At 42.7% G+C, this 25237-nt stretch overlaps 1 protein-coding gene across 1 annotated transcript in view; it reads left to right on the forward strand.

Annotated features, from left to right (window-relative positions):
* Window positions 1-25237, forward strand: part of LOC135803780 (uncharacterized) — a 117937-nt gene that overhangs the window by 70474 nt on the left and 22226 nt on the right. The window contains exon 3 of the mRNA XM_065317473.1: window positions 6498-6654. Within this exon, the coding sequence (XP_065173545.1) occupies window positions 6498-6654 (157 nt within the window). The remainder of the gene's footprint in view (window positions 1-6497; window positions 6655-25237) is intronic.

The following is a 25237-nucleotide window of genomic DNA, read 5'->3' on the forward strand; positions in this document are numbered from 1 at the left end:
AAAATACGAAAAATATAGGTTTTGTTCAGTATTATCATTAAAAATAGTAATTAAACCCCTAAATGCCCAAAAAATTGATTTTTGCTTATTTTGATGTTAATTTATTCCCTAAATTACTAAAATGCCCAAAATCTCATGATGGATAGTGATGGCGGCACATTTGCAATTAACTTAAATCCAGCAAGAAAAACAAGTGCTACTCCCGTCGCGCTGCAAGTCGGAAAAAGCTTAATTTGTGTGTCGGACGCGTGTTTATCTAGTTTTTGCTAGGATTGCTCCAGCCGCCTCCAAGCGCGTGCACTTCACTAATTTGTCTCGTTGTCTCTGCTCTAACAAACGGCGATGTGCTCACCCAGCTAACCATTTTCACGCGTTGCTGAGGGCGTCAGGCCCCGAAACGAAAAACGATGCTGTGCTTTCCTCTACTCGAGCGCGCAGATTTATGGCATTGTAATGGGGCCAAGTGTTTAGTTCTTTTTCGGGAGTCTCTCGGTCGTAAGAAAACAGAGAACGTGCTGAAGGTGCTGAAGGACATCAAATAATCAAATAAATAGGAATCAAGTTTGGAATGGAGTCTCGAAGGCAGAGTAGTTTTTGACGGTGTTTTTCGGTGTTTTCGTTACGATTCCATCGCGTTTCTTCTTATTATCCGGCGCGCTCGTAAATGGGGGGCTCCGATTCCGGATTCGGACTGCTTTATGATCATATTACCTGCGATTGTTATTTACGTCGGGATTTATTGCCCGTGGGGTTGGCTCACGAACCGAATTAAATCTTTTTTTACTTCTTTCGCACAACTTTTTATCTTGGAGTCGTTTACAAGACAAAACAAGATATTTTAAGTAAAATTCTTATAAAATATTTAGTTTTGGTAAAATTTAGAATTTGACAATTTGCTTGTGGTGTTTGTGTGCGTCGTGATCGAACCGAAGCGCTTGCTTCATTAAAAACGAATTAATTACGTGGACGTGCCTTGGAAATTGGCCCTTGTCGAAACTCACCCTGCGCCAAGAAACCCTCCTTCACCCGGGAGATGATTTGTGGCGCTGGAAATATTCGCTTATTGGCAGTAATAAATTATTATCAATATCAACTGAGATGACAAACAAAAATGAAAATTTCCATTCGCTGATGTAAATTTGAGTGCTCGACGCTGTGAGTTGATCCTCCGGGCGAAAATTATTTATTCGCATGGATTACACGCAGGCGGGCGGGAAACGTAGAAAACCGAACTTGATAGTTTTCGCATTTCGTCCCAGCGACTAGTGTGGAGAAGCCGCATTGGACGCTGGTGCACTTGCTCCGAGAGGCGGGCGAATAAGCTCACTTACCAAATGCCCGCCGATGCGAACATCGCTGGGGCTAGGTATTGTTATAGATTTATTTTAATATGCAGCAGCAGCCGAGGGCCGAGGGCAGGCCGCGACGAGTGGGCTTCGAGTTTAGTTTGGCAAGTACTTGTGAGCGCTGTAATTAAATCCGACGCTCGGAAAACTCGCCAGGAAACCGGTCAAAATCAAGGAGTCGAGTGCAATGGATATTACAACTCATTTTTTCAACTCGGAATAAAATTATTATTTCATCTTTATCAACAAAACAATGTTTTTTTCAAATTTACTAATCTTGTTATTTAATTTTCTAAAATTTGAAACTTGTTGACTTTGTGTTCACTCCTCGCGGATCGGTAGTTGGTACTCGTCTACCGTATCTTTAATTTCATCTTTTGTTGCCGAAAGTTACGCGCAAAGTTGTAACTCCTTGAGCCGGCGCGCGACTTTGTCTCTTTGTATCGCGCAGCGAACAAATAGAAATTTTAAATTAGTTATCCGTCGTGTGCAACTCGTGCACGAACAGGAATGTCTCTACGACCGACCGATTTCGCTTGCCGAACGAAACGAAACGAAACGTGTGTAGTTAAGAAGTGTGCGCCGCGTACGCGAGCAGCCGGGGCTTATACTTTGAAGCCACGACGCACATCCGGCGAAATTGCACTCGATTGTAATGTGAAATGTGAGGCGAGCCGCAGTGGCGCGGCCTTTTGATGATACAGCCATCGGGAGCTGGATGCGAGCGAGAGCAGCCCTATAACTTTCGACGCCGAAAGTCTTTACGATGCTAATGCTACTACTTTCTGCCTGCAGGGCTGTACGGATATAATTTCTACAATTGTAGAGTATGTATAACATATTCCACAAATTGAGCAGCAGCATATTTCTAGACGTATCTACTTCTTAAATTGTGTTTTAAAGTGCATATTTGGAAGAGAACTTAAAAACACATGAATATTTGAAATACATATTGAAATAACTTTTTTTACATCGTGACTAAAGTCCGTGGTTAAAGTACTTTAGTCACGTGTTTAAAATTTGCCTTTTTGTACATCAATACCGTTAAAACTGGTGCTTTAAAGGTGAATGTTGAAAAAATATTTGTTTTACAATGAAAAATTGTTTTTACTCTTGAATAATTCACAATACTACCCAATAACTTTATGATTAATACCACACCCAAACATATTTGAAACAATTCCAAGGTGTTTCTCCAAGATTAATTTTTGACAAATCAGTATACAAGACCGGTCCGCAATCACTCACCACCGCGCATTTTCGAGAATTGCCCTGAATTACTACCGCGCCCGCCTAGATTCACAGAGCTGGTTACAAATTGTAACAATTTCGTAGGTGCGGTGCGCAATTAGGCGGACGCTTAGCGGACATGTGACTAGTGACGGTGCTCAGCCACTAATATCTCCATCCAGCGCCGGCTACGTTTCCTTCCACTTTCATCCACCATCCACCCTCACACATACACTCAAACTCACGCATGTGATAAATCGCGCAAAATGCGGGCCGTAGATTTCCGTGCACCTGCGTGATGAAGGACGAAGGACGCACCGGAGACGGGGATGAGATATGCGAAGGGCAACACATGTCAATGAATCCCGTTGTCAGGCCGAGTTAGTATCGGCATATCTCCGCGAGTGCAGATACTCGGCCCGGCAAAGCTCTTTAATCTCGGCCGCAGGACGAGAACACGAACGGCACCGGAGAGCGGTTGGGGGTGGGTGGCTTATAAGTGGCGCGAGGATTACTCCATCAAAGTTATGACTACATTTTCGCAGGCGGGCATCGACCGAAGCACACAAACACTCAGAGACTAATTATTTGTACGAAGATTTAGTAAAATTTCAAAATTTTTCTTTTTAGAGGAGATTGAATACAAGTGAAATGTTAACCCTCGTTCATTGTCCTTTTTAGAAGGTTTTTACGTGACTTGAACGTTAAATATCTTAAGATACTTGTTATATTTCCACCCTAAGAGTTACTTCTTCTTCCTTTTTCTTATTGCACCCGTTTGTTTTAGTTTAGTTTTCATGACACGTGCAATTCAATCAAATCTTGTTTGAAATTTATTTATTCTCATCTGACAGTTGACGGGTTGATTGTTTGATTGTTTAGTAATGTTTAAAGTTTGACAGTGAAGCAATTGGTAGCAATTGGCAAGTGTAACAAGTCTTTGTTTGACCACTTCGCCGGACGAATTCGGGACGAACGTGTCGTCGCCCCACGGGATTCTAGGTACGGTGGCAGGCGGCTCTCCCACGGGACGACGCTTCCATCGGCGTGACGTGACCCGAGTTGACCGCCGCCGACTTCTGTCCGCACGTCTCGTCCTTCGTCCTTTCTCCTGACATTCGATATAATGTACTTGGATATCAGTTAATTTTTATGATTTTTATTTTTGGTTGAAGAAATTTTTTTTTGTTTAAAAGTTGTTAATTGTGTTGAAGCAGGATAATTATCGCACGCGTTTCCTGCGCTTTGATCAAAAGATGCAACAAAGGGTTATAGTCTTTGTGGTCGCAAAAGGATTATGTGACAGGACGCGCTTTCTTTGAGCGTAAAAATTTTTAATCCGCGCGGTTAGTTTACGCTTCGTTCGTCCTTCGAGCAGCTTCTGCTCGTTAATACGTGCTTTAATGAGGAGCTAACTTTGGTTGATAATTATAACGAAATGAAAATTATTTTGCGCTTTAAAATATTTTTTTATTCAATATTGAGAATAAAAGATGTTGACATTTGGAAAAAATTATATTTTATGTCCTGATAATCCTTTTATTTGTATTTTGTTCAGTTGACAATAGCCATATGAATGACCGCAAATGTCTGCAAATAAAACCGGCCCGCATACATTTAATTTTCCATTTTTCATCGCCGCTGAATTCGGCAACAATTTGCGCACAATTTTTAATAATGCCTCTTGTTGTCTCGTCGCGCAATACACAAAAAAAAAACGCGGCAGGCGCACACAAAACGCATTTGGTTTTTTGCGGTCGCGAGAGCAACTGGTCCGGCTTGTTTGCTCGATTTATTCGCGACGAAGGCAGCCGCGGACCGATGTCCTCGAGCCATATATCCTGGCCGCCCTAGCGACAGGAAACAATGCCCGAATGCCAAATGCCAAATATGCGACGGCATTCAGTGGCACTGCGGTGCTGTTATACTATTTGCACAATTGCAATGGGGCGCATTGTGTGGTGACACAGGATCCCGAATCGAAAGTCCTGCAGCATAAAAATAAACATCAACATATTTTTTAATGAAAAATATCATAATAATCAATTTTAAATAAAAAACATAAATGAGTGAATGACTGTGGCACAAATTTATATTTGAGGCGAGTGACTGCGGTATGAAAACACATTTAACGTTTTTTTTTCTTCTTATTTTTAAAACTTTGCATATTTTTTCTTGCATAATCTAAAAGACTATTACTTTTTAGGGTGTGCAATATTAAGAATGTGAAAGATGGCCACACAAAAAGAATTATTTCTTCATTTACCACGCGCTAACGCTGCTTTAAGCGACGTTTTCAGGGACAACCGCCCGCCCTTTGATCCACAAAGGTAGATTAAACGCTGTCCTGCCGCGCGTCGGGACAAAGAGGGGCGCAACTTAATTTGCGTGTTTTTTTTTTTGCTCTCCTGTGTTTTATACCGGCGGATGTTCGTGTTGTGAGGCGTCGACACTTGGAGAAAATTAAACGAGAAGGACTCGCAGGAGTAAAAACATGTCGTGCCGCTTGATTAAGTTGTTTGCGCATGCGTATGTGTTGAATTGAAATTTTCGATATTTGCGGGTCGTGAATTGAGAAAAAGAGGGAGAGCCAAACGTAAAAACATCAAAACATTAAATGTCAAACTGCCAACAAGTTTGAAACTGTTTGTGCACCGCGCTGACAAATAAGATAGAAAGGGCCATTGTCCATGCGAAGCTCGTCCTGTGCTTCCTTCCACTCCCCCCGCCTCACTGCGTTGCGCTGCTGGAAAGTCAAAGGGGGGTGGTGGTGCCACTCAGCCGCCTTTGGTCGCGTGCAGATGTTTGCAATGTTTGTGCAGCGGAGCGCGTACGCCTGTGCAGGACTGTGCAGGACTCGTGACTTCCTTCATGCTTTACGCTCGAGATGCATCGGAGGCCCCCGGAAGCTTTTTGTCGCGCCCGGCAGAGAGAGAGGAATTAAAAAGCGTCCGCAATCGAGATTTAATTCGGGCGCAAGCAGTGCGTAAATTACACGAAAGCTTAATTAATAAAATAAGGACTGCAAGGCGCAAAAATCAAGGACGGCAGCTCGAAAATTATCAATTATCAAATGCGTAGTAGCGTTCGGTCCGGTTTTGAAATTTTAAAGAGCTGCGCGATTCAAGCGCACCCCTTGCGGAGTTTAGGGGTTGGTGGATAAGCGGCGAAAACTCCTTTTACTGCTGGGCCGCGCGGCATAATGGAGTAATGCGAACGCGACGAAACGACGAAAATCGCGCACTGCAAAAAGGGTATAGGCGAAAAGTGGCGAGGGGCGGCGGTGGGGCGGCCGAGATGAGAGAAAACACCAAATGGTGCACATGTTGTCGGCGCCCGTTGCTTTCAATTTCTAAATTTATATTTTACGACGATTGCAGCTTTTCTACGTTTCCCACTCGGAGAAGGGCGCGAAGGGCGTTAATATTAATTCATAAATCACGATTTCCTTATGATATTAATGACTTCTTTCGAGGACTTTACTCGCAAAAAAAGCGAAAAATTTAAAATTTCACAAAAAATTATTTCCTGCTGAAATTTTTGAGTTTAGACTAAAGTTTAGGGTGGTTAAGTTAAGATTGCCGGCGGCTGTCTGCGATAAGATAAGGTGGCGGTGGCAGTGGAGGCGGCAACGCTGTCGGAATGGCACTTTAATTACACTAATGGGAGAACCGAATGTTAATTACAATTCAAAGTCGAAAAAGTGCGACGCGCTTCGCAAAATCTCTAAAATAGCAATTTAGAGGGTGGTTTACACCCTCCGGATTTAAAAATGATGCACATTGATGCATCTGCGACCCACGAAATGAATTGCGTCTTTTTTATCGTTTACCAATCAATTCCGCAGTTAATTAATCAAAAACAAACAAAAAACGACACCTAACATAACCTCAAATTTATAAAATCATTTTTCTCTTTCAGAATTACTTCAAACCGAAAACGCGAGAGGAAAAGCACGCAGATAAGAAGACAGCTGAGAATTCTACACTGATACTGCCGCTACAAGTAAAGATAAAACAGGAAATCGACGAAGAAGTTGTGGTCGACCCCGATGAGGAGGATATCTGTCGGGTTGAAGGTGAGTGCTTGATAATAATTTTCATTTTCATCCATGTGCGTTTTAATCAACTTCATAAATCGTCGTGACTAGAAATGCGATTTTTTAACGTTTTTTTTTCTTTCGTTTTTTGCGTTAGCTGGGAAAAATAATTGTTAAAACTTTGCGCAGTAATGAAAAATTTTCCGCAGGTAAAAATATAAGGGTGAAAAATAAACGGATCTTCTTCGTTTCTTAGAGAGAAAGACTTACGCAAAAGTCGCGCGCAGAAAAGTTCACAAACAATCTTAATACTCGAACGCTGCATATTTCTTCGTCTTGTTTTTCTGCGTTTTTCTCCCGGCGCAATTATTTCAAACAAGTCGTGAAGAATTTTCATAAGACATTCTCACTTTGTCGAGACGTACTTTGGGAAATTTTTGTAAAAATCTTAACGTTTTATTGTGCATTATGAAAGAAATTCATTTCCTTATTTTCGCTGTGCATGTTGCGTTGTGTGTGAGGGTTGGAAAATCTTTAAAGTCTCTGGGATGTAGAATCTATTTAAATCCTTAAGGCATTAACATATGCGGGCGCGTTATTTACGAGCGGAGTGCATACGTGCGCACGGTGTTTCGTTCTTCGTTTTTGGCGGCGGGCGGCTGCGGAGGCGGCAGCGCAGCAGCAGTCGAGTGAGGGCTGAAATCTGAAATTTATAAATTTCGAAATGTGCAAGTTAGGAATATACGGGCAATATGCTCTGGCAAGCGGGCGATGATTTAGAATTGCATTTCGGGAGACTGTTGGAGGCGGCGGAGCCGGCCGAGATATGAATATATACATGACGATGAATAACATCTAGTTTCTCGCGGGCCATATATGTAATCATAACATTCGTATTACAGGGATGTATTATTTATTGTCGGGGATATAAAAATACAGAATGAAAAAATTATTCGTTTGATTCAATTTTGAATTATTCAAAAACTATTGAAGTTATCGGTACACAAATTTCAGGAGTTATTACTGAGTTATTTGGCTATCGAAATATAAGTACAAAATTAGTAATGCTTTTGTGGTTATTTCGGAAAAAATGATTTTACAATGGAAATAAATTTGGAGAGAAAAAATGCAAAAATTAGAATTAAGTCACATTTGAGCTTTGATTATGGTAAATCGCGCATGCGTAGAATTAAAATTTATATTCTATATTATAGATAATTTCAAGGGCTTTAATTTGATATATCTTTCAAGAAAATCACTCCACGCAAAGTTAAGTTATCACTAAAAAACTAAACACACTTCAAAAATAAGTCAAACACAAGCAAATTTACACTTAAAACTCTACTTTAAAGCGTAAAATTTAAACCAAGGGCAGTATGAGCATCGTTTGAGGCAGCACTGCGGGATGGTAAGCCAGTGTTCGATATAATAGCGGGAGATTCCTTCGCGCGACCGCAGCGCAGCGCAGCTCGGGTTCCTTGCGGGGGGCGGCCGGCAGCGGAGAGCACATCCGCGCTCGCCTCGTCTTTGCCGCTTGCTCTCGGCCCCCGAACGTCTCGCAACCGCACATTTCAACCCCATCCTCAGCCGGCCACCTCCTTGCTCGCCTGCTTTGCTTGCGAGAACGACCCCAGCGTGCATTCCCGCTGCCGCCGCCGCCGCCGCCGCTCGCACTAGTATAAGTAGTACGCGCGCACCGTGCGAGCGACGACAAGCGGCACACGAGGGGTGGCCGCTGGGGGAGCGTTTTACTGTTTTATTGATTAATTGAGTTCGGCGGTGCGCGCCGCGGCGCTCTTCACGGATTTCGGCTTTTATTGCGTTTTATAGTGCAGTTATCAGCTTTATGACCGATGCGAAACCAACTATTTATTTTTTTCTCTCCCGAGATGAGAATCACGCGGAATTGAAGAGCGTTCTTTTTGTGGTTTTGTCTTTATTGAGGTATCTGCTGGTTGAGTTTATTGTCCTTGCTCGAGGGAGGCGAAAAACGAGGATTGTAAAGACCATCGTAAACCCTCCCAGCGATAATCCATAATTATTATCGTTTTACGACGATTATCAATATTATTGCCGACCCGCCGACACCGATGATGGTCATCAAATTGTTTTCCCATTATCCTTACGACATACAACTTCAAACAATTTATCCTTAAATTTCTTTCTTCGTAATAATAATTCAATTCATAATATTTCATCATGTTGAGTCGCAGGGAGGACAGTCTTTGTTAGGAGATGATTAACTATTTATTAATTATTGTAATTAAAAGATTTATCGGCTTGTAACGTGCGCATGTAGCACTTTATCATAAGCTAGTCCTGTTGGGGTCCTGCAAGGCGCCCATATGTTCCCGCTCGGCTTCCTTGAAACTTCACTTCGGGCGTCTTTTCTTGGCGCCACGCAACGCCTTCGCTCGTCTTTGTTGGGCTTGCCCAAAGTTTGAATCCTTCTCCTGTTGGGGGTGCGTTTCCGTTGTATCCCGGTGGGTTTACCTCGGACTAGTGCGCCTCATTTGGCCGGTCGAAACACATCCGCGCGCATAAATTAGGCGCAAAGTTTCGGCAAGAAATTACGCTAAGCTTTCAGGTCCTGTGGAAGGACTAAATTTTAAACTGTGTATAAAATTAAACACAATTGATATAGACTAAAGGTTGATGTGATATTGAGTAGTAAAGAGTATTTTAGAACAATTTTTGTTTGATTTTTAGAGAATTAGAAGAAAATTTTGAATTTTTTGATAATTTTAGACATTTTTCTCAATTTTTCATTCGTGATCAATAATTTATGATGTATTTTAAGGATCTTTAGGTTTTGACTTTAAAAAATACGAAAACACACAAGAATTTTGATAAAATTCAAATTTTTTGCAAAAAAAATTTATTTTTTATTTCAAGGTCAAAACTAAGGCGATAATAGTACCTAATATTCCTGGAATCAAAGGATAAACGTTTCAGCTGATATATTTTCCGTATTTTCCAACTCACCACGCATTCATTTCCTCCACGCCGCCGATTTATTCCTCATTTTTTGTGCGCGCGTCCTCTTTGTCCTTTCAGCCGGCGCTGACAAGCATTTTTACAAATGATTCCACTTGCGTTCGCCCTTTTTTCCCATCGCACGGGCCGCCTTCCGCATGCATCGAATGCGATATCCTGTCGGCGGCTGGCTGGCTGGCGGTGGCGGCGCGGAATCTACAGGTGGCCTCGTGCACGACGGCAGAGCGGCGGCATTGGCGCTTCACGCCGCGCTATGAGATAACGCATTTTTTCGCCTTTCGCGTGCCTTTTGTGCGCCCGCTTTTCCCATTTCCCATGCTCTCAAAGGGAATCCTGGTGAAAAGGCGTGAATACCACTGGCGGGGCGCGCGAAAAGAGCCTAAAGGACTCAGTGACGCTCCTTTGAAAAACGAGAGACAACAAATTGTCACTTTACGGGGCAACACCCGCAAAACCTCAAAAGCCACTCAACGAGATAACACAGCGAACAGCTTCTGATGTTTATTTTAACCTAAAAAAGCGTTGTACTTATTTTAATCAATCAAATAAGCGGAAATTTAGATACAGGCATATACAGATCAAAAAATGATAACAACATACTCAGTTTACATGGGTTTGTGGTGGGTGTAAGGTTGAGGGGTTGATTTTAGAGGGTGTGAGCAGTTTGTGCTAATGGCTCGCATCGATAAGATAGGTTTCCGGTTTTTGTGGCGCTCTTGATTTCAACATTCGTAGAATTTAATTTCCTTTTCGTTCAGTTCGTTCACGCTGGTCTACAATTCCATTCATAACCTTCAAAACTCACTCGCTGAATGAGTATGAAAGTCATGCGAGGGATGAATAACTTTTCAATTTTAAAAGAAAAAACAATTTTTAGGTTAGGTTTGATACATATGACATTTATTTTGTAGGTTATGTATTAATTGACAGCCATTTTCTATAATTTTCCTTTAAAAAAGCATAATTTTAATGTTTTTTGGTTTAATTTTCATAGTCTTGTGGCCTTTATCCACTCAGATAGTCCTCGGTAAGGACTACGCATACGCAGTGGTGGTGGTAGTGCTCGAGCAGAGATTACACGTGAATTATTACACAAAGATATCTAATTGTTGCCGCAGGCTGAACTCGGGGTGGCGCGCCCCCGCGCATAGGGCGACTTGACCCAGCTGCACGAGCACAACCCCTGATTATGAACCAGCGCTCTAGCTCTTAACTAAACTCGCATCATGAGCACAAAAACTCTCTTATCAAGACAAAAATTTTCTTAACTTGAAAAACGTTTTATTTTGTTTCTTACACGAATTCAATGTGTGTGTATGTGAGTGTGCATTGATGCATTAACGAAAGCTTGCAGGGATAATTTCCTTTCAAGAGGCTCCTGCTCCTGCGGCAGGATTGTAGCTCCGCGTGTGGAAGAGAATAACAGGCGAGAGATGCTTACTAATTTCAATAGATTAACCGCGAAACGCGCTGGCATTTTGGCTGGCTGCTAAATCGAGTTATTTGTAATTAACCGAGTGCCTAACCGACGCGCGAGCGCCGCCGCAGGATTAATGACCGACCTTCGATTATTTAGGAATTAATTATTTCTCTTTATTGCGCGCGCTGTTGTTGCAACACGAAATTTATTCACTATTGAATCTGACTATAAATCAACGATGTAAAATCTAAAATTTTAACCAAAAAATTAAATTTTTATTTGTTCACGGTGCATTTGATGCGTTTACATTTTATTTTATGCGACCGCACTTGAGTTATCCCGGCCGGATGCGCACTAAAAACGTAATAAAGCTGTCGGTGCAGCGGGTGGCTTGTGGGGGTGGCCGTTTGTCGTCGCGCGAGCGTGAAGCGCGTAAAAACCGAGGGCCGGCGCCGTAACTGACCTGTTACGACGATATAAGGACATAAGACGCGATAAACCTCGTGTAAGAAGCACTCTCTCGTCCTTTCCACCCTCTTTTTAGCTATTTTTTTCTTTTCGTCCTTGTAAGCTGTTGATACGTGGGGACAATTGGAAGGAATGTGTCGACGGTTACTTCACTTTCATTGACACCCCCTAAGCAAGTCGGAAAACCGGAAAAAATAACAAAATCTCAACAAAAAGCAAAAAATCTTGACATCTACTTATACAATGTAATCTATATCCTTAAAAAAACATTTTTATTAGTATTTTACGTGTTTGCTGAAATTAATCCACGTAAACACACAAATCACGCGCGCAATTAGAAATTTATGCTTCCAGACATCACAGTACAGCATAGGGAGGGTTTTCGTATTTCTTGGCTTGAGTTTAAAGCGAAATTAAACCAGAAAAAAAGAAGAACGAGGCCCGCACGCGGTGCACATTAGCGCCATGCGTTTGCATTCGTTCATTCCACCTGATGTACGTGTACATAACTAGGGGGTAAATTATCCCCGCATATAATAAATCCGTAGACTGTAGCGCAGACTGTGTTGTCTGCCTGCGATAATTTGCAGCCGGCCAATAATTCACGCAAAAAATTCATGCCAGCCTCTGCCGTGAGTTATGCGCGCAAACTTTCATATTTACGAGTCTTAATTTTCCACCCCACACAACTTGACTTTCATACGGACATATTGTATATGGGTGTATTGCCAAGGACAAGGACTAGAAGCAAATGAAGAATCTCTTGTCGCGCAGTGTCTTAAAAGTGTGCACTGCGGACAGGGGTGTAAATAATGAGCGAGAACAGTTGTGGTTGTTGGGCAAACAACCATAACACAAAAGTGTTTGAGCGCGAGCCAGAATGAAGATGAAAAATAACAACACAGCTTGTGAGATTTGCGCCACACAATGCTTGCACCCCCGGAATAAGAGAAAGAATGGGGTAAGAATTAACAACTCGAAATAAACACGAAAAGCTTGTTATTAATTAGTATTATCTCTTAATTAGTGCAGAATTAAGCAAAATTTTTATTTTTATTAATTTTTATGGGAATTATTGTTTTGGAACACTCTGTATATTAATATTATTACGGTATTCCGTTGTTTAAAGATGCGATGAGTCAATATTAAGAAATGGGGTGTTTGTACGCCACCGACTTGCGCTAGAGGGTAGTTTCTTACATGAGGGGGGTGGTCGTGCATGAGCGTGAGTGCGCAATGCCCTCCCGCTTCCATAATCGTGCGTCTTGATTAGCGCCGTTTGTGCGAATATTGCGTTGTGCTTTTCCACGTTTTCCATTACTTAACCGCGCCGCCGAGAACCACCCCCGCGTTTGGAGTGTGCAAGTGCACACAATTGCCTCGTTTACTATCGATCTCTAGAGATTTACAAAATATTTTTTTCAATTAGCAAAAAATTAGGGGTTGAAACAAAAAAATTAAAATTTTGTTTTTAATAAGAAAATTTAGTTTTTAAATGTGTTTTAAGATGTGTGAGAGGTTGGAGGTGGAAAAAAAGACGTTGGTGTTTGTTGTTGGGGGTGGTTTTTGGGGGGTGCAGGTTGAGGATGGTGGCATTTGCGATTTTAAAAAGGTCGCTCCCAGCCCTTTTGCATCTGGCCCGAAAGTCGCAAATTTATGCATCTATTCCATATTTCGCAAGTCGTTTTCATAATTCCACGCATCAGACGACGGCGGCGGTGTCGGGGGCGGCTCTGGGTGCACGTTTCTCTCATCGTATTTCCATTTTCCAAGATAGCAGCCACTCTTCGCAGCACACGCCACACACCTTTTCGTTTAGCATTTGCAAATTTTTACACATACAAGGTCATTCAAAAAAACTACCCTTATAGCACAAACTACCCCTAAATTAAAAATTTTAAATTAAAAAAAATTAAAATTAAATTTTCTGCTTCCAAAGTCAAAGAAATATTAAAACTACATTTGTTCTTAAAATAATTTTAAATTTTGATTTTTATTTGGAACACTTTGTATATTTGCGTGTATTAGCTAGTTCGAGTAGTAAGTACTGAAAGTATGCGCCACCTCGCGCACGCATTTGCATACTCGTCAGCTGTGTCACCTCAACTTTCCCGGCCGTGAAGATCTGGGGGCTGTGGGCGCGCGCGGGGGTGGGTGAGTGAAGGAGGTGGCAAACTACTCCACGCACATCGACGCTGTGATGCATTTCGAATGCTTTGCAAATGCTTTTTCGACTCGGGCGCGGGCTTATTTCAAGACAAAGTGAGAATTTACGCGTTTTATCAATTCGCTTCTATCAAATTTTAAACATATGTGCATAGAAAATCCACCCTTCCACACGTGTGCCCAATGCAAATCGTGCTTGTTTGCATTTTCCACGAGAAACTTTACAATGTGGAGTTTAAGTCAAATAGAAATGCATTTCCACTCAACACCCGAAAATTTCCTCGGGGGTGGTTTTTAAGGATGGTTTAAGATTAGCAGATAACCTGATAAGATTAGATTAGCCTCGCCAAAAAATGTCGAGATGAGATCTGAAAGTGACGTACCCTTTCGTTGGCTTCTTTCTTCGCTCATTTCTCATTCTTCATCCTTGCAACCCTTAATTTTTTGGTGAGGGCGGGCGAGTGATTTTACCAGCCTTCCACCTTGCTCACCGCCGGTGGTAAGTCTTTACGAGCGCTTTTAATTACGTTCATTATGCTAATTATACGAGTTTTCCGCTACCGCTCCGAGGCTGATGAGTGATTTCGACTTTCAATTCTTTCGCCGGCACGAGACTAAGGGTTGATGTATGCGCGCTCGTTAATTTTTTTATTTGTTAGCTTATTGTACTAACTGCGCTTAGTACTGCACTCAAACGGCTTTTACGAGCGTTAAAACGCCGCTGGAAAAAAATCTGCTTGCACAATACGTTAAGGGTTGTTTTTTACGCGACTAGTGTGATTATCATCACCCCCGGGGGTGTTAATATGACATATATGGACTATTTACACTTGTGGCAACAAGTTGAACGAGAATTTTATGCGTTTCTGCATGAAATATACGTTTAATCTTGAAACGCATAGTTTTATCGCTTTGTTTGCCGCCCCCGAGCTTTGGGGGTAGGATTCTACACTGTTATGTATGTGATGTTTTGATATTCATACCTGCGCGGTTTTTTTATGCTCACTTTGCGTCTTATGACTTGAGTTGCATTCCCAGACGGTTTCAACTACCCCCACCCCTAAGTTGTCCACCTTTGGGGGTGATTTTGAGCGGCGTATCATATTTTCGAGTGTTTACGGGGCAAACGGTGCGGAAAACAGTTTTTATTTTTATCACCACTGCTGCAAGTCGCTGGGAGTAAAATAAGGACGATAAGACGAAAAAAGGACGAAGGACTAAAAGTTAGTCACTCAACGCCTCCATGAATATTTAAACAAACAGCGTCTAATCTCTGACTTGGGAAAACAAGACGCATAAAAAAATGTTTTGTTGAAAATTTGAGTTTTTTGGGGTTGATTTGTGAATTTCTTAGAATTTCACATAAGATATGCGTTTAATTCGGTTAATGTGATCCATTCCGGCTCGTTGCGCGTCGCTGCTGTTTACTCGGGTGCGCGTCGAGGCGCGAGAACGTGTGTTCATCTCCACCCCCGCGACCCCCTCGGCACGCACGTCGCGTCGCGCCGAAATTTAACGCACGCCCCGACATTACATTACGGCTAATTGCCGAAGGGTTGACGCATTCTCGTGCGTTAATTACCTAATGTGACGACGACGTCCTTCGCACTCTCCCGAAAACACTTCGTACCTTCGTGCCTTTTGTACACCGCACCACCGAGAAGAAGAAGATCTGCCTGCGAGCGATGAGGGATGAAAATTGCCAAATTCGAATTCGAAATTCAAGAGTTGCAAAGTTCTAATAAACAAGTGACAAGACGCCGACGAGACGAAAGGCTGACTTTGATGTCTTGTCATGTGTGGGCCTAAAAACAACCCCTAGTGAAACTAACTTTAAAATTTAAAAATTCACATTAAATTATCGTAATTAAATTTTGGTTAATTTTTCCACACACAAAAAGAAAATGCGAAAAAAAACGCGTTGAATTTTTAGCAGATAATCGTTTTAGTATTTAGGGGTGGTTGAAATTGATGCCCGTGTGATACTCGATGCCTATTTACGCATGCACATTAACCGGATGTGTGCGGCGGCGTGCGCGATGTGTGTATGCTCGGCAATCACGGGGGGCGTGTGTGCAACCACTAAACTTAATTGATGTCGCGATACATTTGCTCGTAGCACGCCGACACGCGAACAGGGCGCACATCATACGTCGCTAATTATGTATTAATAACCTGAACACATTTCCCAGCGCGCTATTTCCGTTTAAAGCATGTTTATTCGGTGATAAATAATGCCGCAATTAAATTTACAATGCTTGCGGCCACTAGCTAACCTCTAAACATGTTGCGCATGCGCAATGGCATCATGGGCGTGGCTCCCGGTGTTTTTAACGAGAACAAAATTAATTTCTGCAGGCTTTTTTAATATCGTGACATAAAAGTTTTTGTGCACGAAAGGAAATTTTCATTTTCCGATATTAATTAACATTATTAACAACCGGCTTTTCACCCGTTTTTTTACTCTCCTCCGCTGGGAGGGTTGCTGCGCTTTTTTTCACGCGCGCACGCTTTGGAAAAGTCATAATTCGTCGACGTCGCCAGGCACGAAGCGTTTGCAGCAATTTGGCTTTTCTTCGACGTGCAAAAAAGTAATTACTGTAAATCATCAACCAGAAGAATGAGTTCGAGTCGAAGGGGCCAATATTCAGCACGTCTTACTTTTCCTCTTTTTTTTTTAATTTCTCGCCGGTGCTAACAAACTTTCCGCGCGGCGAATGTGATCCTTAAAACCGAAAATCACGAGGACTACCCTCCGCTGCGGAAGGTAAAAGTAAAGAAAGCCCCTTCTCGTTTTGAATCAATATTTGATTGCGGGAATTAGCGCTTTATCGGGATCCTGCAGGACTCTTTCGTCCTGGCGGCGCGCGCTGAGTAGGTGGTTGGTGGTGGTAGTGCGGCCATTAGCGATGGCTTGATGAAGGTTGCCTGATTGTTGACAGCGGGTGCCCGCGTACGCGCGAAGAATTAACAAGCCCACCCTTGTTTTCATCCCCATCCCCGCGTCTGTTTTGACCGCGGGCAGTAGTTTCAAGTCTCGAGGTGGAAGTCCGTCAGTTCAACAGTTCATCACCGACCGGTTGATGAGTGACCACTTCACTCCGCACGTCTCCCGAGGAGGGTTGGGCACCACCACTGCAGGTCTCTTATAAGATTCGATGGTCAACCCGACCTTTAATCAACATCAATCACCGGACGTCCGTAACACTCGCCTCGCGGATTCTCATCATCGAGAAAACCACCCTGTTGGTGTATTATGGGGGTGTAGATTAATCTCGGATTAAAATAGGGTTAACTAAACAACACTATCGATTATTTATCAATTATTCATCTCTATGGTACTAGAGGATATATTTTTTTAAGATTTTTGAAAATAAGGGTGGTTTTTTTTTCGTTGAAGGGGTGAATTTGCAATTAACGACGAATTAAAATCAGGACACGTAATTCCGTTTGGAATCGTCTTCCTTCGACGTTTGGCGAAGAAAGGAATCGCGCTGTTTGCTTATCCGCGACTGCTGGAGGCGGCGATGGTAGTGTGGTAGTGGTGGTGGTGGTGGCTGAATTTTAATTACAAAAGGTTTTCTCTCCGATCGCAAATCTCGTTCGCGTTCTGCGAGTGCAAAGCTGGTGCTGCTGGTCGGTCGATATCCTTTCAAACAGCCCCACGAACGCGACGCACTTCCGAGTTGGGAGTTTTCCCGTTTTGCTGCTGCCGCCGCCGCCGTCGTTTCTGCTGCCACCGATTGCGAAATATCGAACGTCGACGGCGACACACTCCACACCGGAATGTTTAACTTTCGGAAAAATCAAATTGCTAAAGTTTTACTTTTGCTTCCGACTCGCGACTCTGAAAATCCTGCGAGTTCAGGACGAACACTTTTCAGGATAACTGACAGGACGATTTACGGGAAAATATTGTTAACTAATTAATTTTTTCCGAAACGATTTTTTAAATTTTTTTATTTTATTTTTCTCGAGGACGAAAAATAAGGGTTGCGAATGATGAAATTTTTGTCGCGTTTGTTCCGGCAAATAGCAATACACCACAAAATGTCCTGCATTCTTTTATTATCCTTTTTTGTTTTGCGAGTCCTGTTTTGTCCTTGCTTGAAAAAAAACGAACAACACACGCATGCTTATTTACTTATTGGCACAATGTGCTATGCGCGACGCGACATACTAACACACCTTTGTGTTTCTGTGTTCGCCCTTTGTCGGGGGCGGCCGAGTGGATGATGGGAATGGGGATTTGAGGAGCGCGGATAATACCCCAGTGCATTTGTCGGCAGCGGGAAAAAATCGGCCAGCCAAAGGGCTTTTATTTTATTTTTCGTCCTTTTAGAGGGTTGGAAACAAATGACCGCATGTACCAAGGGGTAGCAAAAGTGAGCGATCGGTTACAGCTATAAAATGTTACAAAACAATGAATATAAATGAATTTTGTATTTTCCGCCGTCGGTTTTTTTTCAAATTTTAATTCTAGAGTTATTGTTATCCGTAAGGGATGAAAGGGGTTGAACTATGCAAACAATTTGTACAGCCACAACGCGTACGGCCCAGCGACTGCGAGGTTTTGGTTTAGTACTCGGTCGTTTTGTACTTCAACATGTCTTCAGCTCCACAGCTTCAGGTTTTAGGGGGTGGAGAAAGGACTTGAGAAACGACTTGACCTCTCCTCCTTGCGGCTGCTTGCTGAGCGTATCATGGCGTAACATCTTATTTGGGCGCTCGCGCCTTCCGGTCAGTTTGTTTGCCCTCGCGCGTACCTTTTGCCGCCGCCACCGCCACCACCCCATGAACATATTGAGCGCGCTCGTGCGCCCACCCGGCGTGTAATGCAATACATCCGGGCTGTGCACGAATTCAATCCGGCCGGTCAGGAGTAGCCCTTTTCCCGTTGACCCTTTGCTGCTACCCTCACGTTGTGTCAATATATCACGCACGGCAAACACGGCTACCATTGACTCCTGTCGACACGCGAACAATTTATTCAGCAAATTGTCATTGTCCTTATCGTGTTTATACTCGGTGTACTTTTATGGGTCATTTTTTATCTTTGAATCCTTCGAGGATAATTGGTAGACATCGTCTGGAGATTTGATTATTTGCGTTAGTATTGATAAGCGTACACTTTAATTACTCACTAAAATTATATTAACAGCTGTATTTCTGAGAATTGCTTAGTTGGTCCTTTTCGAGGATCAAGATGGCGTAGGTGTTATTATTATGGATCATTAACGTAAAGTGAAGTGGATCTGAATGAACAAGTGCACTTGCGTTCGGAGTCGTGTCGTCCTGTGTATTATCGCCTTTTGTGCGCGCCCTCGTAATGTAATTTCCTGAATCTTATTGTCGTCCTTCGTCCTGGCGCTCTTCTCGACTCTCGAGCATCATATCTTATTTTACTTTTTGTTTTCTTGGCGTTGTAAATAGATCTTAAGCAGGGAATAAGTAAATTAGAGGAAGCGATTACAATCTAGCGCAAGGAGTAGTTGTCTGTTGGGGGTTGGGGGATGAATTTTTTGTTTCCGGTTTTTTTTCTTAGCGCGTTTTAGTTTATATCAGCGTGTATAAATTTCGGGGGAAAAATTAAGAGAGCAGTTGAGGGTTGGTGTATTTTGGGGGTGGTAAGACCAACACCGTTGATGGCAAGCTTCTTAAAAAGATCCTTTTTTCTCATCCGTGCTTTCGTTTTTTTATTTTATCGCGCTTAACTTGTATCCATACCATTCTTACCCCTTATTTGGCGCGTTTCCGGCACCCTTACGAAGTGCTTCTTTTAAGTGCCCTCCAGATATGATAGTACCCGATTAAGCAAACCCTTTTTTTTCGTTTTTCTCATTTTCTTCTAACGTTTTACACTTTACGAAAAAATAAGGGTGGTTTTTTGGCCGGCGCTGAAAAAGTTCCCACCGGATGAAATTCGAAATTCCGGAAGAGGGCAAATATTTATATCGGATTATGTATTTTATCCCGAAGCCTGACAGCCCACCCCCAATTCTGATCGGCTGGTGTTTACGATGGGGGTGCGCCATCGGGTGAGATTATGCCGGGTAAATAAAGTATTTGCGGTGTGAAAAACGGAAAAATCAAGGATCGACTCCTCATCACTGGCGGCGGGATTTTAATGTATTGAGTGTCGCCGATGGGGGCCGGGGGTGGCGATGCGGGATCAACCGGATGAACGTGATCCCATTACGTCCTGCTTAAGAAAGTGGATCCTGCTTGTGAAGGCGACACCCTCTCGGTCGTTCTTCTTTTCTTCGTTTTCCACTCTCGCGGCGCACTTAACGCGGACTAACTATTTCGTTCCTACTAAGATGGCGAACGCATCGACGGATATTAAGAGCCTTTGTCATCAACACCACCCCTAAGGCTTTAAGGACAAGAGACATCCTTTGGTATTGCAAACCAGTACACTTGACGTGTGTAAACTAATCTTTATTTAAAACTTAGAAATAGAGAAGAAAAAATTCAGCTAGGATAACATGTTGTCTTTGTCCGCAGAAGCCGGAAATAAGGAGTGAGAAATAAAAAATAAGAAAATGTCCCATTTAAATGCAAATTCATATTTATCACTTCACCTTCTCGCCGCAAGGACAAAACAAAGTGCAAATTTTTTAGGGGTTGAAAACCTCAAAGACGAAAATTCTAAGAATTGCAAAATAAAGGTATAAAGAAAAAAAGAAACACACTAATACTAATACACACTACTGGTGAACACGTGAGAGGGTGAGGTTTTTCTTGTGAATTTTCCCCACTTGCCGGAAACATATTCCCCTGATGATGAAATTTTCCTTCCGTTTTCTTGCTCGTTTTTTCCTCGACGCGTCGCGCTTTATCGTCGGCAAATATATTTCTATGAAACTAAATTAGAGAGATTTGGCACGGCCGCCGCCTCCAAGGGGTGGCAAAAAGCATATGTATGCGCATAAGTGAAACCCGCGCGCGCTCATAAGTCACCCTCGCAAAGACCTCCAGAAAGTGCGAAAACAGTAAGCAAGGATAATGTGTGTATATGGGGGTGGTGGTATGAGAGAGGGTGAAGGGAAAACATTCCCAAACAGGGATGCGAAGGCAAAAAGGCAGTCGCCGCGCTAGGAAAAGACTAATTATGTCGTATTTTTCACGCCGCCACCGTCGTCTGAAGTATGAGTCGTATTGTGGTAAAGGTCCTTGGAGTCCTCGAAGGAGTTTTTCTGCAAGCGTTATGCGTTATATTCGTAATTCGTTTACGGCGTGACAAATTGGGACATTTGTCGGAGCGCGCCCGACGCTTTTTTATGGCGGTTTTGGGAAATTTGCGGCGTTCCGGAAATGGGAAAACAGGATAACCGGAAATCGTATAGAGGCAAACAAATCGTCGTTTTGAGTTTTGACAATAACAATAACATCGTAATTTCACACTCACACACATTCATAAAAAAGAAAAAAATTATAAAAACGATTGTTTTAATTTAAGAACCTCTGAAAAGGGTTGAGTAAGGCTTATCAGTAATCGGTAGGAAAAATACACCCCCAGTACATTTATCTACTTTATAAAACGCACTACGTGTGCTTACGTGCTTACGCTTAGGCTGCTTACTTCCGAGAGTGCAAAAGGGTGCTTGTGGGGCTGGTTTCGTCCTGCAGGATGCTGGGCGTCGGTGCGTGTTCCCAGATTAACGCCGTTTCTTCGACCGCGGCGGCGGTAGCAAAGTCGCGAAGACAGGAAAGACGAAGGAGGAAGGAAACCTCGGCCGGATGCGTTAACGCTTCCAGGACTCTCGCAACCACTCCTGCTCACGGAAAATAAGTGTCATTATCCTTACACCAACCTGAAACTGAAACATTATTATACAGGGTGTTGGTAAATTATATTTTATATTAATCATAGAAATTTTTCTGATATTTTGATATATTTTCAACAAAAAATATTATTAAGGAATAACTGGTTATAGGTTATCGATTTTTTCCTGTTTTATCCTTGGTATTTTCCGAGGACTACTTTGGAGGTGTTTGTAAATTATTGCGCAACTTTCTCAAAAAGGTTTTTTTCTCCTTGCCGTGAGAAAAGTTTTAGTAACTTTGTATTGATCGATAAATATACCTACGTGTTAAAGAAGCAAGGATAATACAAGGATGAAACAGGATATAACTAGTTAAGCCCACAAAAACATAATTTCTTTAATTTTTTTCTCGCTTGTTTAAAAAAAACGGTATAAAAATTAAAATTAAAGCACCAAAAAGTAATCCATATCAAAAACCTACCCCTAACATTAAAATGTAAATTCGCCACACTTTATTTTATTTTTGTATTATTTTATTTCATTTTATTGCCGGGTGTATTTGAATTAGGAAATCCTCCGGTCGAGAATAAAAGCGAATAAAAATCCCGCGCGCGATATAAAAAGCGAAATCCACGCGCCACGCAAAAGGGGATGAAATGCGATGTTGGAGGCGGCTGCGGAGGCGGCAATAAACATATTCATAGGTGATGACTCCCACTTTGCGCGCGCGGACGCGACCGTCGCCCGCGTATAAAACCATAACATTTGCAAGTTAAATTCCATAAACGCCGGCGCGCCGAAAACCACCCCTAAGAAGACACCCTTGAAACAAACCACTGCGATGGAGTAAATTCTTTGTTTCATATTTTCATAAACTGCACTGGTAAATTGTGCACTGAGTTATACAATGTGCATTGTGGTGATTTCAAGGACATTAAGAACCACAGTCATAAATTTTGTGAAAAATTTACAATTTTATGAGACTTTATAAAATCGCGAAGAAACGCAAAACTATCAATGGTTTAGCTTTGGGTGACTGGGTGGTTTGTGTGTGCGCGGGGATGAAATATACGCAGGGATGCGATTCACTAGGGGTGCACAAGAAAATTGTGAATGTGGGTAATGACTTTCTGGCCTTCTGGGGCGCAAATATTACCCTCACATCTCTTCGCCGAAAGTGTGGTATGCAGATGAAACAGATGAGCGTGTAACGCGGAGGCGGCGGCAGTGGCGGCAGAGGCTGCGCGTCCGGATGATTGATCGGCGCGGCTAATTGGATGATCGATGGGCTTTAGTTCATCAAGGATGGCCCTTCACTGCCATTCCGGAATTAGGCCGTGTCGCATTTTCGCCGCATCACCGAACAAGTCCAAACGCGAGTCATCCATACCAGTGACACTCAAAATTTACAAACCGCTTTTAGAAACATTACATCTTTTATAGTACATTAAGTATCAAGTGGCAAAACAAGAGTTTTCCAAGCTCCAACCCGTGACTAAAGCCTGTGACTAAAATACTTTAGTCACGGTTTTGGCATTCCGTGTCTAAAATATTTTAGTCACAGGCTTTAGTCACGGGTTGGAGCTGTCAAAACAAGATTTTAGCAAGCTCCAACCCATGACTAAAGCCTGTGACTAAAATACTTTAGCCACGGTTTGGGCATTCTGTGTCTAAAATATCACTTTTTGAGTGTCTGATTTTGAGTGATACCAAGACGATGTCTACATATGTGAATTTCTTCCGTCCTTCCGTCCTGTAGACCTTCAAAGGATGGTGTGATGCAAGGATAATCAAATAAACGTGTGTTTGCATAGGAGTCTAGACTAGTTTTCCCGTTTTCTCAACTTTTCGCTAGTCAGACACTTCCTAATTTTACTTTAATTAAGGAGTTACCCTTACGTCCTGGGGGTGGCTTTTACCCTCTCCGCGAACACATTACTTGGCGTTTTCTCGCCGAGCTTAATTAAAGCTATTATTAACCGGTCCACATTCGCATAACCCTTTGAGTTATTTCCTATATTCCGCCTGTGCATTTGCAGAGTTGCAGAATTTGCGGACGGAAAAAAAAAGGAAAAATCGAACGAAAACATTCAATTATCGTGTTATTAGTGCCGCGTCTGATGCAAAACGCCACGCGCGTTGGTAAAGGAATGAAGCGCGGTGGGATAGACTGTCGACTGCGGATGCGATTAGAAATCCCCGGCTCGGGCGAAATTGCAACCCTCTTAAGACCACCAGCAGCCGTCGGCCGGGAGCAGCATGTGTTGGATTTCCATTAAACAGCTTCGTCTGGAAACAATCAGACCGAGCGACCGACGGAATTGATTCGCATCGGGGGTCCATTACGTGCCGCGGCGCAAGGAGTCGTCTTCAATTTTAGTCTCAAAAATGAATTTCAAATATTCTACATTTAAAACCATTTGGGAAGCAAAAAAAAAATAATGTAAATCGCAATTAATACCGGTTAACCGGTTTCTGGCCAATAGTTTATCAGTATTTTGATTCAATATTCTAGAAAAATCTTCAATTTTTTGATGAATTAGCGAAAAATAATTTTTGAAATATTAACACCGATGTATAAAATATGTTTTTCCAAATGAGGATGTAAAATGTTTGAGTTATGGCACCCGCGCAAATTAATCATGTGCCTTGTGGCAACATGGTAACTAATCTTGTTGTGGGGTACTGACCGAAAAGGTCTCGGTCTCGGTCAGCATACTCTCGCCCACTCCACGCCGGGTCCTCGATGACCAGATAAGATAATGCGAAATCAAAATAAATCGCGTATAAATGAGCACACGGCCCTCGAAGCATAAACACGCATTTATCTCGTGTGCGCGCGCTCAAAACAACCCCGGCTCGCTTTTTCCGGACCTTATACCTTCGTCGCGAGAAGAAGGCATTAATATGTAGGGGCGGCGGTGGGGCCGAAGAGCCGTGCTGGGACGCATTTCTGGTCGACGGCGGCGGCGGCAGTGGCGGCGCGGCGCGCGTCGCTCCCTTATGTGTGTCCGCCGCAGATTCCGTCGCCTAATTAAGACCGGCGAGCGTCTCTCCCCTCAGCCGCCCCATTCGCCATCCACCCCAAGAAGGGGGATATTGATCAAGTCGCAGCGCGCAGACGGCCGCGCGTTATTATTTTGCGGTCTCTCGCTCACTGCGCCAGACGAAAACCCGAAAATTAACCGTGTTTGCGTTAAAAATTTAAGAGCCACCCCTTCATTTGCATCCCTTGGCTGAGATTCGAGATTTGACATATTCCACGCATGGGTGTAATAATCACACTCTCGGTTTTAAATAAAAATAAAATAAATTATTTGGCGCGGGGGTAAATATGAGTCGATTTGATTAAAAAGCCATTAGGGTGGTCGCAAATGCAATATCTAATTCACGCAAAACGAGACCAACATTTGGTGTGTATGATAAAAAGGGTTGTGGGCTGCGAAAATTTAAAAAGCATGTTCAAACCTCCAGGGTCATGATGGTAAAAATTAAAATTAAGTCGGTGGTGCCTTTGCGGCTTGCGAGTGCAATAAATTGCAATACAGCGCGCTTCTTAACCCTTTTACAGCCTATCGGAGGGCAATAAAGGGGTTCATAATACCCTTACCGCATTGGAACGCAACTTTTCATCCCCTTGAACAAAAAATAATGCCGCTATATGTATGCAGGTCTGTGTTTCAAGGCAATTTTCTTAAGAAAACAAGCGCCAGTCAAAAATGTTGAATTTTAAGGGTAGTTTGGGGGTGAGAATGATTTTGACTGCATGCAATATAGGAAAATGTGAATATGTGACAATGGC

The sequence above is a fragment of the Atheta coriaria genome, unplaced genomic scaffold (assembly GCF_025399875.1).
Source record: "Atheta coriaria isolate IRGN ID8LTWV9N9 unplaced genomic scaffold, Caltech_Dcor_3.1 hic_scaffold_3_pilon, whole genome shotgun sequence".
In the NCBI taxonomy this organism is placed as follows: domain Eukaryota; kingdom Metazoa; phylum Arthropoda; class Insecta; order Coleoptera; family Staphylinidae; genus Dalotia; species Dalotia coriaria.